We start from the raw sequence: 17314 nt of genomic DNA, 5'->3' as shown, positions 1-17314 counted from the left end.
GCATCACGAGACTCACTACCTTAGCCATGAATTTTGTTCCCCGGTCTTTTGTAGAAAAAAAAGTGTATCTACTTTTTACTTCTGTTGAGATGATGATATATATAAGTCATATACTTATTCAGTTCAAAGAGCCTTTTGAAACATAGCATACTCTGGACTTCTGACCTTTCTAAGACATTGCCAAAAGGTTTACCAGTTCATTTTTCTTCCTGAAAATGCTTCACTAATCTAATGCTATGATTCCCCTATATTTTAATTGACAGTGAAGTTGTTAAAATTAAATATCAAAGTTACTACTTAAATATTCTGCTTTCCACATGAACCCAGATTGTAATTCTAATAAGCTTTCTGAATTAATACAACAGTTATTTTTTTTCTTTGGGTTGTCAAAGACATGTTCATCATTTCCTAATAAGCCTTCCTGTCTATGCTTTTAATTTTCATATTCCTACCAAGAGTACAGCTCTAATGATACAGGTTGACTTTTAAGCATATACTATTTTGCTGACCATGCTTCTCATTTCCTATTAATGATGCGATAATTAATACACACATTTCTACAGTTCTTTTGGGAAATATAAGCCATTTCCTAACATGCTTTGCCAACTTCCTCCACCTTTTGCCTGTTGCGTGATTTCAAAATCATTTCCATACTTACAAGATATTTTTATAACAACATTCACTTCCACAAAATAAACATCAGTATTTGCCTTTTGCTGTTGCTGTAATGAATTATTATAAATGTAGTGGGTTTCAGAAATGCAAAATTAATAACTTGTGATTCTGGGTATCAGAAGCCTGGCATAAGTCTAAGTTAAAATCTGTGGTCAGTTTTGGAGGTTCTAGGAAAGAATACAATCTTTGTCTCTTTCGGGCTCTAGAAACTACTCAGATCCATTGGCTGGCTATGCTTTCATTCATTTTTAAAAGCCAACTGGAGTCCTTCTGACATCGTATGATTTTGACTGTTCTATCTCCTTGTTCCACTTCAAACGACCTTTGTGCTTAGACTGAGCTTTCACACATAATTCAGGATCATATCCCTGTTATGTTTTATACCTAAATGTTCCTCAGCAGTCTCCTGCACTCGTAGGTGGGGTCTTTGAAAGGTGACTGAATTATGAGGGCATATTGCTGACTTGCTGGTGGGAGATGGGGTTGGATGGCAGGAGACTGGTCACCAGGGTGTGACCTGTCCTTGGCTTCTCCCTTTGCTCTCTGCTTGGTTCCTGTCCATCATGTGGTGAACAATTTCCTCTGCTACGCTGTTCTGTTTTGGCATCCACCACTGTGAACTGGAATGTGAAACAAAATTAAGCCCTTACTCTTTGATTATGTTAGTATTGAGTATATTGTCCCAGCAAGAGTAGAGTGGCTAAGACAATCCCTAAATTAAATTAGCTAATAAGCATCCTTAATATAATGTGTTATTGTAACTTTGTTTTGCTGTATAATGAGGATACACAAAGATTCTGGGGAGTAGGATGTGGGCATTTGAGAATTTTCTATGTCTTCTTTATACATGTAAGTTCTAAGAAATTTTGAATATATTGCATAAAAGCTAGAATCTGTCAATCCTGTATTTCTCTAGTGTTAGCACAGATCATTAAATATTTGTTGAATAAATGTATGTGATTAATGCAGTCTACTGGAAATCAAGTTATTTTGTCTATTCACTTTAAGAATAGTAATATGAATTACAGCTCATAGTTGTAATGGCAAATAAATTATAAATAGGAAAACTTTTTTGATTAAGACACATGGCTCAGCTGTTTTTCTCATAATTCCTTGGCTTATTTTATATGCAAGTTAATTAACAAAAAAACTCAATTTATCTCCAAATCATTAGAAAATACGTAAATTAATAAAAGATAATAGTATTTTTAGGCAAAATATATCACGTGCATAAATTGGCAACTATATTCCTTGACTGTGCAAGCATAAATTAAATGGTAATCAGAGGTTTCAGGGACAAGAAGATTATAGCAAGAAGCTCTTTAATAGACATACCCCAAAACTGGACAAGACATATGTATTATTTCACTGGAAAATTTTTGCTCAAGGTTATTCAGTATTCCTCTTTCTCAAATGATCAAACTTATCTTTAGCGTAACTTAAGTGAAGAGTGGATATTCGTCATTTAATGTTGGGATTCAAGGCAGCGGTAATCATATAATTGTTGAAGGCACTGCCTCTGTCAGTCCCTAGGGCATCTGTTCGGTATTTCTACACATAGCCCTGCTCCGAAAGATATGACTATGCCAGCTCGGAAGGTGTCCATCTCTCCCTCTATTTTAGTTTGGATCCTGGAGGGGTACAGGTGGATACTGACACCCTGGAGAAACAGGTAGTGTGGGAAATAATTAGAAATAACTGGCATCAGAGAAAAAAGCCAAACAGGCATTCTGCTAGGCAGCCAGGAAAGGTCTGGGAGCTTTACAGGAAGACATTGTAGCTTTTCCCTTCAGTCTGTCTCATGTGAACCATGAGTTTCAACTTGTAAAATCACTGTGCACACAAAAGACCACGTCAGTAGTAACAGATATTAGAGGAGAACAGGAAGTGAGTTGTGTATTTCAGGCTCAGATCGGCTGCAAAGGCAGAGCTCTGTAAGAGCAGTACAGAGAGGGGGTGACAAATCCGTGTCCATTTGGTAACTACAAGTCACACATGTTTCTAACAATATGTGGAAGATAGATTTTAAATTCTTATACCGGTTAGTGGTGAAATATGAGTTACATAGTAATTTTCCCTTAATTCAATTTTGTAAAATCACTATCCTAACCATACTCACAATATGTGATATAAATAAAGTCATAATCTCAATCCTTGGTAGAAAGTGTATCAGCAGTGTGACCGAACTGATCACCAAGCAGCAGTTTAGCATTTGCAAAGAATTCATGAACCCAGGCAACAAACTTTAGATCTCTGTCTTCTTTATCTCTAAAATTAAAGAACTGAATTAAATGAACCCCCAAGTCTCTTTCCAGTCTCAGGCAAAAACCCTATTATGTAATAGAAGTATATGTGTGACCCGCGTGGTTCAAACCTAGATGAACGGCACTTAAAACACGCAGCCTGGCAGTTATCTATGAGATCAACATCAGCCCATCTCAATACTTTCTTCCTCCTTTCCAGGAAATGAGATGAGGAAAGCATCTTTATAGTACAGAAAACTTTTCAGCAACTTTCCTCTTCCTTTGCTATTGCATTCAATATTTTCTGCACAGATGGTAGCTAATCCTGGAAATTGTCTCTCCCACTTTGAGTTTGTCTCCTGAACACCCACATAGACTAAACAGACCTCTCTCCCTCCCTCCTCTTCCCTTCTCTCTCTTCCTCTCTCCTCTTTTCTCTCTCTCTCTTAGTCGCTCTCCTTCTCTCTCTGTCTCTGTCTCGGTCTCTCTTTTTCTCCCTCCTCCTCCTCCTCTCCCTTCCAGAGTCCCTTTGCCTGAGCCCTCTACTGTAAGGATCTTAACCAAATCATGAGCTGGATGAATGAAAGTAACACACAAAGAAATCACCCACATGCGAATATCTCTGGTTCTAACTGGGCATTTATAGTTTCACTATTGCTATGTCTCAAGTTCTTAACTTCACTTCTTAAAAAAAGTAACCTTAAGAAAAAAAATTATTTTACTCCTATATTTTGTACGTGACAGCTTCCTGAGGTTGAAATGGCCCCGATATTTTGGGGTCAGCATGGTAAATTAACAGTTTAAAAGGCAACACACACTAATCTACATTTTTTTTGCTCTTTTGTTTCTACATGAAAAACAAAACAAAGTCTTTAACTTCAGCCTTTTAAAGGTCTATTCTTTCATATTTAAGGCAAAATTCAACATAATCTTTTGGACTTAAAAATACGAATATATAATTTTCTTTTTTTTTCTCCGAATAGATGTCAGGACTTTGATTACCTAGTTAAGAAAATTTAGAAACTTTCAAAACTGTGAAGTATAAACATATTCACACATTTGACACAAAAAGAAAAACATGCCACCAAATAATTGAAATAACGTTAAATCTATGACAATATTTTAAATAAATAATATATTTCATCTACTATGCACAGAAATGTTTTTAATAGCTTTCCTGAAACCCTGCGTGGTGGAGGACTCTTTCCAATGCCTTTGAAGTCAACGGGCCAGCAGAGGGAGAGGGGGAGATGGGGCAGAGAGTATAGAGAAGGTTTGGAGCTACCCAGATGAAAGGTGCTATTTTAGTTCAAAGTATCAAAATCACCCCAACACAGTTAACAGCTCTACGCATTTTGGTGCCAGTGCTTAGCTTATCCTCACCTATTGAGTACTTCGAGGCATAATCCTTAAATTTCTCCAGTAGGATGTGTGTAACTTCATTTTATAAAAATAGTACAGAAAAAAAATCATCCAGCATGGAAGATTCCATAAATGTCCCATTCTATTTCTGTAAATAGCAAAAAATCTCTTCATTAGAAAGTCAAATAAAAGGCTAACAAAAGATAGCTGTTGCTAAAGAGGTTGGAAAGGTTACCTTCTCCAGAAATAGAGCTTCCTGGATGTCTCCTTAACACTGAGTATAAATACCTGGGTCTTGGCACTAGGCTCAGAGGTATAGATCACCCTGCAACATTCGTCCTCAGACAATGTCTTCTTGCAGTTAAAACAACTGCTGGAAAAGACTGCTGTGTGTAGGGAAGTGCTGTTCCCTGCTTCAAAGGCACCCTTAGGTTGAACAAAGCAAAACCTACGGACTACGGAGAAACAGTATTCCCCTTCTGAAACCCACCTTAAGGTCATCAAATGTACTGTCTATTTTAAATTTTACTTACATAAATAATATCAAACATATAGCATTCTTAAAACCAAGCTCTATCGGTCTTTAATATTTTCTACATTCTACCTGAATCCCTAAATATCTTTCTCTGTTTTTCCACTGCCTGTCTATGATCTTAGTGTATATTATTACAGTATTATCCCAGTACTTGTAAAATATTTTTTAACTATTAGTTTTTCTATAATAGATTTTGGTTTAAGTATGTTTTAAAGAAAATATATATCATTGTGAAAAAATAATATAGGTCTATTACAATGAGAACATCTTTTTTTTTTTTTTTTTTTTACTGAGTTGTGTGTGGGTCACCAGTTTCCCCACGTTGTACCTTTTAACACTTTCAGTGACTCTGCACCTACCTTCCTCCTTGGACCTGAGAGAGTACGTGGCTAAGGTGACCTCACAATAGAGGAAAAAGAGCCATTCTCCTGTGCTGACCATAGAGGAGCTGCCCAGAGCGCTCTGTGCTACTTGCTTTGGATTTTGTATTTTGGTAGTAGTGGCCATTGAGCCTTCACACTGAGCTACAACTCCAACCCTTTTTTTATTTTTAAGCAGATTCTCACTAAATCACTAAGTTGTCCAGTCTGGGCTTGCGGTTACCATCTTCCTGCCTAAGCCTCCCACATTTCTGGGAACACCAGTGTGCATCACCCTATCAGTAAATATGACTCTTCTATAACCTTCATCCATGTCTGCTGAAGGCCCAGGACAGTGATGGTCAAACCATGGCAGACACGCTGCAGCAGGACGCTTGCGTCACTGCCTGCACTAAGCGGCTCAGGCTCACTATCACTGCCCCAGAACATGAACTGGTCATTTTTCCTCACTCTCACAGTCCGCCTTCACATCCACAAATTTAATCCTACTGGACTGTAGACCTGGGTGATCACAGTTTCCACTGTCAGGAGAAACTGAAATATCTCCTTTTAGACTGTTGCTCTAGCTCTTTCTTCTTACCTTCCATTTGCACATGACCTCCAGTTGGCTGATTCCAGATATTACTGGGAATATAAAACCAGGAATAGCAGGAGTCAGGGATGGGATGAATCTTTTTAATTTTTAAGTACTGCATATTAGGCCTTTGCGTTGAGCTACATTCTCAACTCTTTTTATATTTTATTTTAGGACAGAGGCTCCCTAGTTTTTCCAGGCTTAACTTGAACTTGCGATTCTTCTGCTCTGGCATCCCAAAGTTTTGGGAGTACAATCATGCATCACCACCACCAGCTAATTCGCTTTGAAACTTGAATAGAAAAGAAAGCCAGACACTCAAGTATTAGAAAATGGAAATAATTTGAGAGATAAGAGTTGGCAAAATTATCCTGCCAGTCAGACAAAAATGGAAGGGGGCCAGGGAGACTGGCAATAGGAATGAATTCATGGGCATGAGAGACCCAAAGCACCCCTGGAAAACGATCCATAGTACAGAGAGGAACCATCAAGAACCATGACTCAATTCTGCTAAACATGCATGTTATAAACATAAATTACAAAATACAGATTATACCTTCCTAGTACAACCTTTGAATCCTACTATGTCCATACAAATATTTTACATGCCAGAAAAATTTGGGTACATGATTCTAATTTTTTAAAGTGTGCATATGTGTATATGTCATCCTATTTGTGTGCGTGAATATTTAGCATATATTCACATATGTTTGTGAATGATATGTATATATGCATGTTTATCTTGTTTACATTTTCAGTAAGATTTATTCCTAAGAAATAGATATACTCTCAATATGCTAGCATCAAATTTCTGAGACTATCAGTTTAAGATCCAGATTTCAGACTGTGTTAAGTTCATACAAATAATAATGACCACCTTTCCTTTCTGCTATTTCTTCTTTCAAATATTTTATGACTATCATCAGAAATAAGTATAACCTCCACTGAGAAATCTTGCAAATGAAGTGGCATGATATGTAATTGTCATTTTTCAGCCCTCATGGAAGTTTTACTTTCTTCTTATGGTCCAATTGTCAAAGGTGCCAAAATGTCAGAGAAAGGGGGGTGGATTTTGAAAAAAAAAATGTAAAAGGTGTTCTTCCCAAAACCTGTATTAAGCCTCTTTTGCTTTTAAATAATGCATAATCAAGCTGAGCACGCTAGTGAAAGTCTATAATCCCAAGATTCGGGAAGGATGAGACAAAAGCCTGCAAGTTTGAGTGCAGTGTTGGCAACTTTGTAACTTAGCAAGACTTTGTCTCAAAACAAAAAATAAAAAAATTAAAAATGGAATGGGATGTAGCCCAGTGTGCAGATGCTGGATTCACTTTTCAATGCCAAAAAAAAGACAAAACAAGAGCTACTGGTAATTGAGCTCTTGCAAGCCCTCCAGAAACTCTTAAGCATGCATTGGTTTACTTCTTCAAAAAATTCTCTGAGATGACCAATATTGCCTTTGTTTTAAAACTAAAAATATCGAAGGGTACAACATTTTGGATTGTATCCAACATTTACAGCATACAAATATAAAACTAAGTCAAAACCGCTAACAAAAACTGGGTAAGAAAACCGTATCTGACTTTAAAGTTAGCGGCCTCACATCATCCCTGAGTCCAGCTCTCTGAGCTGCCGGGCAGAATTTTAATTCCAATGTGAGTTCACAGGGATGCTTGGTGATCTCAGCAATACTTTATGCCTTGGATCATGAATATGATGTGAGAAATTCTTCTTCCCCTCTCAACTTCCCCCATCACCTCATGAAGTGTGATGCTAAATCAACACTACACCAAAATGAAAGGAGAGCCTGCTGACCCCAGCTCCCTGAAATGCTGTCTGGACCGCCACTAATTCTGTCCACGCCCTGTTTCAGTCACTACTGGCTTCCTCAGCACTGCCTCTTTCTGGAAGGATTTGCAGGTTTTAATGCCACACATACCATCTTCAGCCCTCACGTAAGTTTCTCAGGTCTCTTCCTTGTCCTGTTCTCACACCTATGTCAAATGCAGCTTTCCCCGATGTCTTTCCTGAAACTTACAAGCACAGACGGAAGCCCTTGCCTATGCTCAACTCCTAATTTCTTGGAATCATCTCCTCAGGGTCCTTCCTAAGTTAGTTTTTCTTGGCAAGAAAGCTTCCTGCTAGAGATAAAGTTTGGTGTGGTGTTCGTTCTGTTTATTAAGGATCCACATGCTAGCTGATCCTATGTATCTTATAAACTCACAGTTGCACATCTTAGACATCATGTTAACAACAATCTCTAAACCTCTAAGGGAAATATGACTTCAGGTCTATGGTTAATCAAAAATTAGAAGCTAAGGAAAAATATATACATTACAATTTACAACTCTATCTTAATATTATGACATAAAATAATGCACATATCTGCACATTTTTGGAGTACATCAGTTTCACCTGTGAAATACTTAACAATATACATGACTGATCCAGTTTTAGAAAAGTATAATTGAAGTCACAATCCCATAATAATATTATGAAAGATTTCTAATGCTTAAAGTATATGACACTGTCCGTATCTTATTTATACCATATAAAAAAGTCATTATGAGTCTTACAATTATATACAAAATTATTCTTCTTTATGCAACCAAGTCATGTGCAGATTTTAGCTCTATAATAGGGACTAGAAATTGCAACAAATATTATACACCTTATAAAGTCTTTCATTACTTACTATAATCTAAGTGTAACAATACATACAAAGCAAAAAAAATCTAATCATGTATATAAAGTATGCTGTGTGTACTCTGAACTATTTTCCATCTTAAAATGTATTTTACTTTATCAAATTTGAATCAACACATAGTTCTCTTGCAATGCAAAATGTGATAATTTTTATTGTAATGAATGATAACCTTGTGTGTTGGGGGTTATTGGGGATTGAACCTAAGACTTTTTCACTAAGCTTCTTATCTAGCTTTTTATTATCTCTCATTTAATCCTCTTAAATTGCTAGTTTCCTAGGTCAGACTACAGTTTTTACTTCCCCTGATTCAGCCTCCAGAGTTCCAGGATTTAGACATATACTACTATGACTAGGTTAATGATAACTTTTAGTAAGCAAGTCAATTAATATCACAAACCTTTTCTAATGTTAACAAGTTAAAAAGAAATCTGACACAGACTACATAAGCTTATAGTCATACTTACTTCCAAATGAATATTTGTCTGCCACAGATTTCCCTTTCCTTTCATTAAAATTCTATGAATTTAAATTTCAAAAAAAGAGATTATACTGCTTTATTGTAGGGTCTATTTGCTTTAAAAATGAAAAATTTTCAGAACAAATGAGCTTTTTATTCAAGTTCACCAAAGATCATTTTAATGAATTTTTTTTGTAATACAATTGCCTTTTCAAGTTTATTGCTGTCCTATGTATAATGAATTTTTTATGATGGGGTGTCTCAAATTACACACTTCATTATTATAGAAGTCCATTTAATTAATTGCACCATGATGACCACTTAGACTTCTGAGTCACTATATTTTAACTAATGGAGGCTGTTTTAAGGAAAAATTCTTTTCAAAATTTATGTATCAAAGAGCAAGCATTACAGTTGGCTTAGTTAAGCAGACTTGGAAAATTCTTTTTAAAAATAACAATGCTTTACAAACAATTTTACACTATGAAGACAGAACACTAAGAAAAAGACATAAATAAAGAAAAAATTAAAACATGTCTCTACTCACCAGGTGTGAAGTTGTAACGAGCTGAAAATCCCATGGACTCTAATTCACCATCAGCAAAAAATTTAATCCACAGAAATCGTCCACTGGATTTTATCACGGGTGGGTTTTGTTGTCCACAAAAACGACCAATTATTGGAGAAAAGCCAAAAGGTCCATCTCTAACTTCAATGTGATCAAATTTGCACTCCCAAGATGGTTCAATAGAGTATTTTTCATCAAAGTAAAGTTCAATGCACTGTCTTGGAGCAGCTGTGAAAAAGAAAGATTAAATATTTAGGTGATGCTTTTATATTCTATTTCAGGTTTTATCTATACACCTTTTTCAAACTTTGCCAGCGTCACATATGGGAATGCAATGAACAGAAATGACAAGACAATTTGAAAGAAAACTCTCATAAAAATGCAAAAGGGGTGGTGTTCCTTAAACTTGATAAAGTAGTACAAAAGAATTAAAAGTTAACACATCACGGTATTTTTGTAAAAGACACTAAAGAAAGATTTAAAAGGTAGAGTGATGTTGTTTTCTCCTCTCATCTATTCCAAAGTACTTGGGTTTAGGGTCAGAAACCACTTGAGGACTGTTCAGCACAGTTACATAATCCTTCAAGTGGCTCCTGTCAGGTGTTGTGGTAAGATCCCGATACATATGTAAGGATATCAAGAGGAGTTTTTCTAGAACACAAATCTGATCCTGCACACTCAGTTTATCCTTCAGCACGTCTTCCTCAGCTGTAGGACCACGAGGACACCCTTGACTCTAAGAGCTTTATTGACATCTTGTTTTCGGCATCCTGTCACCTCACAGAGGCCCCAAACTCCAGCCACTTTAAATATCATGTTTTCTAAGATAGTACAGCCTCTCAGGCTGGAATGTATTTTTCTCACTTTCTTCTTTATCTGCATACATACGATTTAACTCCTTTTAATTTAAGATCTTGTTTAAGGGAAACTCTTCTCTACATCTGCTTGTGAAAGGCAAGACCCATATTATTTACATTTTTTTCTCTGCACCGTGGATTCCTGCTCCCAAATCTCTTTGAGTGAATTATAAAATAAATTTATCTTTATAAATGTTTTTATAGCTCGCTAAAAAAAAAAAATCACAGAAGAGCCATATGGGACTACCAGCCGCATAAGCCACCATTTGACTATATTGTCTAATGTTATCCCATTATTTCCTTGCTATAAGTCCAAACAGACAAAAGTTCTGTGATATTTGGCTAAGATGTTCCAGAATGGCTGTGCTATTTGTTGAAATATCAGTTCAGGTTTATTCAGGGTGTCCCTCGGCTGTTGCTTCAGGACACTGGAGTGCTTCCCTGCTCTTTGGTGCTCTTTGGGGACTCCTCCCAAGCCTCACGAGCTCAGACCTGGCATGACACAGCCTGATGACCATGTGGTCAGCAGCCATTCTGATGGCCGCTGTCCATGCTCTGCTAGGTCTCGAATGCATATCGATTATCACCCTTGATGACCTAAAAATTCATTCTTTGTATGCTTGGATGTCCAAAATTTATACAGCATTGAGATATATGAAAGCTTGGAAATCAGAGACTTGGAGAAAGGAATATAATCTTACTGCTTTTCAAGTATAAATGTAAAAATCAACCAGGAAAAGTTAGTTTGTATCCAAACATTATTTTATGAAGTAATTTTAATCTCTAACAATATTTCTTACTTATTGGGCATTCAAAAAAGACATTTATAGTACATATCAGAAAAATTAGGAATAATTTTATCTAACATTAATGTAGATCTCAAAGGTCATCATACATCGAATCTCAAACAGTGACAGATTTGAGAAAGTTTCTATTAAATACTTGAAATCCAGAAATTTGAGCACATCTTAAGAAATTGCCTAGAAAAACATTAATCTAAAAGAGGCAAATGCTTAAAAGCAACTGAATGGGTTTTGGATTTAGCACTAAATATGCCAATTGCATGTGTTATAATTCTATCGAACACATCTGCTCATTTATCTTCTCTGTGATAAGCCATATGGGAAGTCTCTTGGGGCAATAAACTATTTAAGAATGTGGGGTAATTCTTTTAGAGACCTGGAATTTATGATTAGGAAAAGCTAAGGAAATTATAACAGTCTTGTGTTAACTTAGGTATTTGTCTATACGCTCCCATTTCTCCTATTAGGAAATACATGACAATCTTATACAAGTTTATTCATGTATTTATTTATTTACCTTCCTTTTCATTGTTACTTAAATCCTATCCTACATGAATAAACAAATCATTCAATGTCCCTTGGAAAAAGATGCTATCATTATGACTTTTGTTAGGACATACTATGTGCAAACAATTTATTTTTCTTTGGTACAGCATGTTAAAGTCAATCATACAGATCTGCATATGAAAAGTTGTCTAGCTGAATTTTAGGAGGCAGAAAATTAATTCCTAAAATAAATATACCATATAGTTCTTATTGTAATTTAAAAGTGAATTATTATGGCACAAATAAACTACTGAAGCTTTCTAGGTTCAGTTTCTTAAATTTGTATTTTCTTCATGTTCAAAATGCTCCATTCACATGTTATCATTTCCCTGAGCTGCCTGGGTTAAAAAACAAAAACAAAACAAAACAAAACACAATGGGGCTCCTTTATGAAAGCCCTCGACCTGTGTGTGAGTCTTTGGACATGTTCTATACACAGGCACTTTCACTTGAATTGTATCTTGATAGCTTATTTCCTCCAATTTTAGGGCATTTTAAGACTGCCAGAAGTCCATGAAAGGATGCTTCTGATGTGACTGAGATTCCACTTGAATACTCTGTCACAGTTCACCTAACCACAGGGATTGGACCAATCCCTTGTCTCTTTTTGTCTTTCTTTTTTTATGCTGACTGGCCAGCATGGGTCCCCTGTTCCCCAACACCAGGCACTGTCCGTCCTTCTTCCACTAGGGCCTGCTCCATGCACAGTGGATCACTGGAAGTTTATCCTCTACTCACTAATATTCAATCACTTTATGAGACATACCCATGAATACAGAAATTGGACACATTTTCTCCCTTGAAGCCCCCCCCTTATATTTCTTCTTTGGTATGGTGTTTCCATTTAGTAAGTAGCCAGCAAAAACTCCTTATAATAGTTCTGGGATACTCTATGCTCTCTCTCTTCATCCCATACCTGACATTCTAAATAGCACATTTCTGCACATCGCATCAATACTGTTTCTTTAGTTCAGAGTTTTACTATGATTTGTGTGGTGTTTTTTTTTTTTTTTTGGGGGGGGGGTAAGGGGATCTCAAGCCTTCAAGGCAGGCATGTAGGCTGTGGAGCTCAATCCCCACCCACTTGTGGGGTCTTTTGCACTGGTTTCTTAGTTCACACTCTTTTCCTTCGTTAAGTCCTCAAAAACCTTACCTCGTTATTGCCCTAAGTAAATTATTTTAATGGCATCCCACTGTCTATTACTTAATGTCTACACTCCCATGGTGGGACAGAGGGAATACCATATTTTACTTTATCCAAGACCATGTAAGTCCTGTCTGCTTCCTTTCTCACCAGTGAAGAGATTTTTGGTGTCTTTCATCACCATGTCACATCTTAGAACTTTTTTATAGAAGATGATTACCTCCTGGATGTTTTTTCAAAATGAAGGCTAGCATCTCCTCCTTACAGACTCCCCTTCAGTCATTCTATTCTAACCATTCTGTGCTACTTTTGAGGTGCCTTTACACTGTTTACTGAAAGGGATATAGTCTGCAGACCATATCGTCAGTGCCACAGATTGCAGGCTGTTTTGTTTAAGACTCTCTAAACTGTACCTAGAAGAGCGGCTGCTCAATATTAGTTAAATAAATGTGTAAAATGTTTCAAAAAGGGTACAGAGTCAAGAGTGGCCCTTTACACCTGTAATTTTAGCTGAGGCACAAGGTTTGCAAATTTGAATCCAACCTGAGCAACAAAAGGAGACCCTGCCTCAAAAGTAAAAAAAATTTAAAAAGAGACTGGTGATAGAGCTCAGTACAAAGACGCTGGGTTCTATCCTTAGTATCCCCCCAAAACAAGTACAAAATCAAGACTAATAGTAAATGGAAGTTCCTACTTATTTCACGTTAGCTTTGTCCTTGATATAACTGCAAATCCATGACATTTTTTAGATAACATTAAACTAAAATGCTAGCAATGCTTTTAAAATACAAGTACTATATTAACAATGAAAAATATAATTTACTTCTGAATTAATCTTTGAAGTAAAAGAATTGATTGATTGATTTTATTCTTTGTATAGTAATGTAGAATTGTAAAATATGGCCGCTTTAAAACATAAACTATGTCATGTGAATTTAAGCAAGATATCTAACCTCTATGTGCCATTTTGCTAGTAAATCAAATGGGGCCAACAAAAATATTTCCTATGATTAAACGTATTAATACATGTTCTTATAAAATTCATGTTGTTTGTAATATATATATATATATATATATATATACTTGATAAAAAACTGATTTCAGGCCAGATTCACTATTATTTCAATATCCTCATCAATGAAAGCTTTAGATGTCCAATTTCTTTCTTTCTCTTTCTTTCTTTCTTTCTTTCTTTCTTTTTAAGATCAGAGTTGGTCTGTTTTCCCTCTTGCACTTTGGTGTATCTTTGCTAAAAATTCTACTGTAAGCGTAACAAATGGAGAAGAAATACCCTTTCCTCAAAAATTGCAGAGAAAAAGAACCAATCATAAATAGATACTCTTAACATCATTTGAGCCAAAAGTCTGTTTCTTGTGGAAGTTCTCTCAAATGAACTTGCCCCTGGTTTTTAAATGGACATCAAGCACAGGGCACTTTTTCATGAAGGTAGCTCTGTCTATGTGTGTCAGAGAAGGGTTGCAAATTATAGGCTATTTAGAACACAAAATATTGAAAATTTCCAACACTACATTAAATGCTCACATTAAAAAAGTAGTATTTACTTGATGTGTTTCTAGGAAAGAAATTTAAATGTTCTGAGAGATGAGTCTTTTTTTTTAGTAATATTTATGCTTTAAGTTAAAAAACAATAAAAGAAATTATCATATAGTAGAACTATGATTTTTTACTGTGATAATCACCATTTTAGCAAAAAAAATGTATGCTTCATTCAGATTAATATTTAGAAAACACTGATTATAAAATTTTCTCTGGCATTAATGATTTTCCATGCTTTAATAACTTTAAAGAAAAATGGCACATATAGGTTATTGCAGTCATTGTTAAACTAATAAAAATGTTACTTTTCAAACTGTTACACTTTAGGTAATAGCCATTGTATTACTTTACAGCTGTAAATCAATAGCTATAAAATAAGCTTTTAAATTGTTGATTTGGTTTTATTTCTAGGATGCTTGCTTATAAGCCATTACTAATAATTTATTATTAGTTTATTAATTATTATTTATTGTTAATTAATAATTACTAATAATTTCAGTAGTCTGATTCCAGATTTTACAGTTATTGGCTCAGAGATATTTGTGTTCTTTGCTACCTTCAGACTCTCTTTTTATGAAGTCTAAGTGCATAGTGCTTATCCTAGGCATGGAAATGGACAGGTCTGGCCTGTGTCTCACTGTGCTTCCTCCTTGCTTACCTTCTATGATGTAGATGCACTCTCGGTCAGGGGGGTACTTGCTAGGATAGTTGGGGGAAGTAAAGATACCTCCATCTGCATGTTTCGTCCAGGTTCCACACTGCACCGATTTCTGTGTTTCTGATGGGGTTTGCTTCTCTGTAAAATATAAACAAAAAAGTGAATTTGTAAAGAATCATCTATAATACTAAAAATAGAGAGGACATTCTTATAATATCCATTAGTAAATTAATTCTGAAACACTCTGTTAGTCAAAACCAATCAATTATACACACTAGAAAAAGGTTCAGACATTCTGGAACATTGAGAGTATGAGGAATACAGGGAAATGCGAGAAGAATTTGAGGTCTTCCACTAGCATTTTTCCAAAGAAACACACCTGTTCCTTTCTTGGTTGCCCCAGAGAAATGGAGGATGATTAAACTTGCTACAACTGAAATAGAAAAGAAAAATTAGAGATAGATAATATGCACTAAAAGTTCCAAATCTCATAAAAACATAGCAAGATTTAAAGATATAACGATACAAAGGCAGATTAATGTCATATTGTTAACTGTTACAAATTGATTCCGAACTTGCAAAAATTAACTCAAAATGTACAAGAGAAAAAGTGGAGAACCCCTTAAGGAAGTAGTACATGTTTGTAATGAATGAGATCCAAAATCCTAAGGTACATAAACGCATACCTCAAAACCAAAAGGTAACATTATCCTACTCTACTAACATCACATAGGACTTCAAGACCTGTGCTGTGATTGGACCACCCTTCCTGGAAAGACTTTGCCAGCATCTTTAAAGGAAAAAAGAGAAGAAGCAGATAGCAGGAGGAAAAGGAAAACAAACAATGATAAAGAAATCCGTGATTGATCCCAATCTATCGCCAATGCACTTGTATTTTAGGAAAAAAAAAAAAAATTACTTAGGCAAATCCTGTAGGGGACCGGGGAGGACGAGTTAGAGAAAACAGATTCATGTGGACTGGCACTCAGCAGCATGGTAAAAACTTGCTTATAAACATGTACTGAACAACCCTGCCCTCAGTACGTCTAAACCGTGAAATTAATCTTTTCTAGCTTGCATTTTGATTCAGTATTTTGTGTTATCTAGAAACAGATGACTATTTTGAGCAAAGTGGTTTCTAGAACCACTTTACCCAGTTGGTTGTTCGGGTTTGTAATTCCGTAGTAACTGCCAATTCCATTACAGCCTGAACTCCAGTTTATTTCTGTACTTTGGGCTTACTCAACAATGGTAGAAACCTAAAACTAGTGAAGTAGTTAAGTCATCTGATACTCAGAACTCCTAACGTTTCCTCTTCTATCTTGTTTTTTATTTATTTTGCTGCTCAATTATACAAAACGTCTATATTCTGACATTTCCTAATTTAGAGGGGGGGTTATTTCATGATCAGTTCCTCTAAGGCTTAGCCTAGCAGCTTATAAATGTATCCCCAAACATTCTCCCCAGAAAACCATCTGGGTCGTGATAGTACTATCTGATAAATCATCAACTGAATTACTTTATATTCTAGCTAGACCATCGACTTCACAGATTCAAAAACCTGGGCACTGTCACTGTGCGTGTGTTGTCTCTGGGTGTGAAAACAGCAAAACAGAGAAAGACCATCATCTTACCTCACCACAATTCTACACACACAGAGACCCAGACATTTCCAGAGACCTGCGTCCAGCAGCACCCGGGTGCACGTTTGTGTACTCTGCCCTCCCTGATTTGATGGACTCATGTTAGGATGTGGAAGGTGTAACGCGGTTTAACTCTTCAGCAAAGCAGACCCCAGCTGCCAGCGCAGAATTAGGGAACTGGTCCTTGCTTTTAAATGTGACTTGCATCACACATTTTCTTACACTGACTTTTGATGCGGTTTACCTCCGCTCCCTGCCCACCTCACACCGTGTGCCGTGCCACGCACTCTAAAGCAGCCAGCCAGACTCCCGGTCTAGCAAGCAGGACCGAGTGGAGACCGCCACCGGCTCCTTCAGCAGCCCTGGGCGCAGGTGTGAGTTCTCCTGCCTACAAGGCTGAGTGTGGGCTATGCAAATCCACTGCAAAAGGAAGGTTTATTTTTGTCCCAACAAGTATCCACCCCACTCCCTTCCTGCCTCCAGCTGCGCCCTCACTCGGGCCGCAGACCGCCCACACGTGCCGGGTTCTCTCCACCCTCGAGCTGGGCGCCTACACTGAGACCGTTTTCCCCGGCTGGCTCTGAGGTCCAGCGACGCCTGGCTGCGCG

The 17314-nt window shown here is 36.6% G+C and overlaps 1 protein-coding gene across 4 annotated transcripts in view; it reads right to left on the bottom strand.

Annotated features, from left to right (window-relative positions):
- Positions 1 to 17314, bottom strand: part of Neto1 (neuropilin and tolloid like 1) — a 119424-nt gene that overhangs the window by 101760 nt on the left and 350 nt on the right. For 3 of the 4 annotated variants that reach the window (XM_063231446.1, XM_063231447.1, XM_063231450.1), the window contains exons 2-4: positions 15443 to 15496; positions 15064 to 15201; positions 9478 to 9726 (exon numbers count right to left, since the gene is read on the bottom strand). In XM_063231446.1, coding sequence (XP_063087516.1) covers positions 9478 to 9726; positions 15064 to 15201; positions 15443 to 15496 — 441 coding nt within the window. The remainder of the gene's footprint in view (positions 1 to 9477; positions 9727 to 15063; positions 15202 to 15442; positions 15497 to 17314) is intronic. The other variant, XM_063231448.1, reaches the window with a different exon arrangement.

The sequence above is a fragment of the Cavia porcellus genome, unplaced genomic scaffold (assembly GCF_034190915.1).
Source record: "Cavia porcellus strain 051 isolate PalLab524CR breed Dunkin Hartley unplaced genomic scaffold, mCavPor4.1 scaffold_20, whole genome shotgun sequence".
NCBI lineage: Eukaryota > Metazoa > Chordata > Mammalia > Rodentia > Caviidae > Cavia > Cavia porcellus.
The sequence above is the reverse complement of the archived record's forward strand: the minus strand, read 5'-3'. Positions and strand labels throughout refer to the sequence as shown.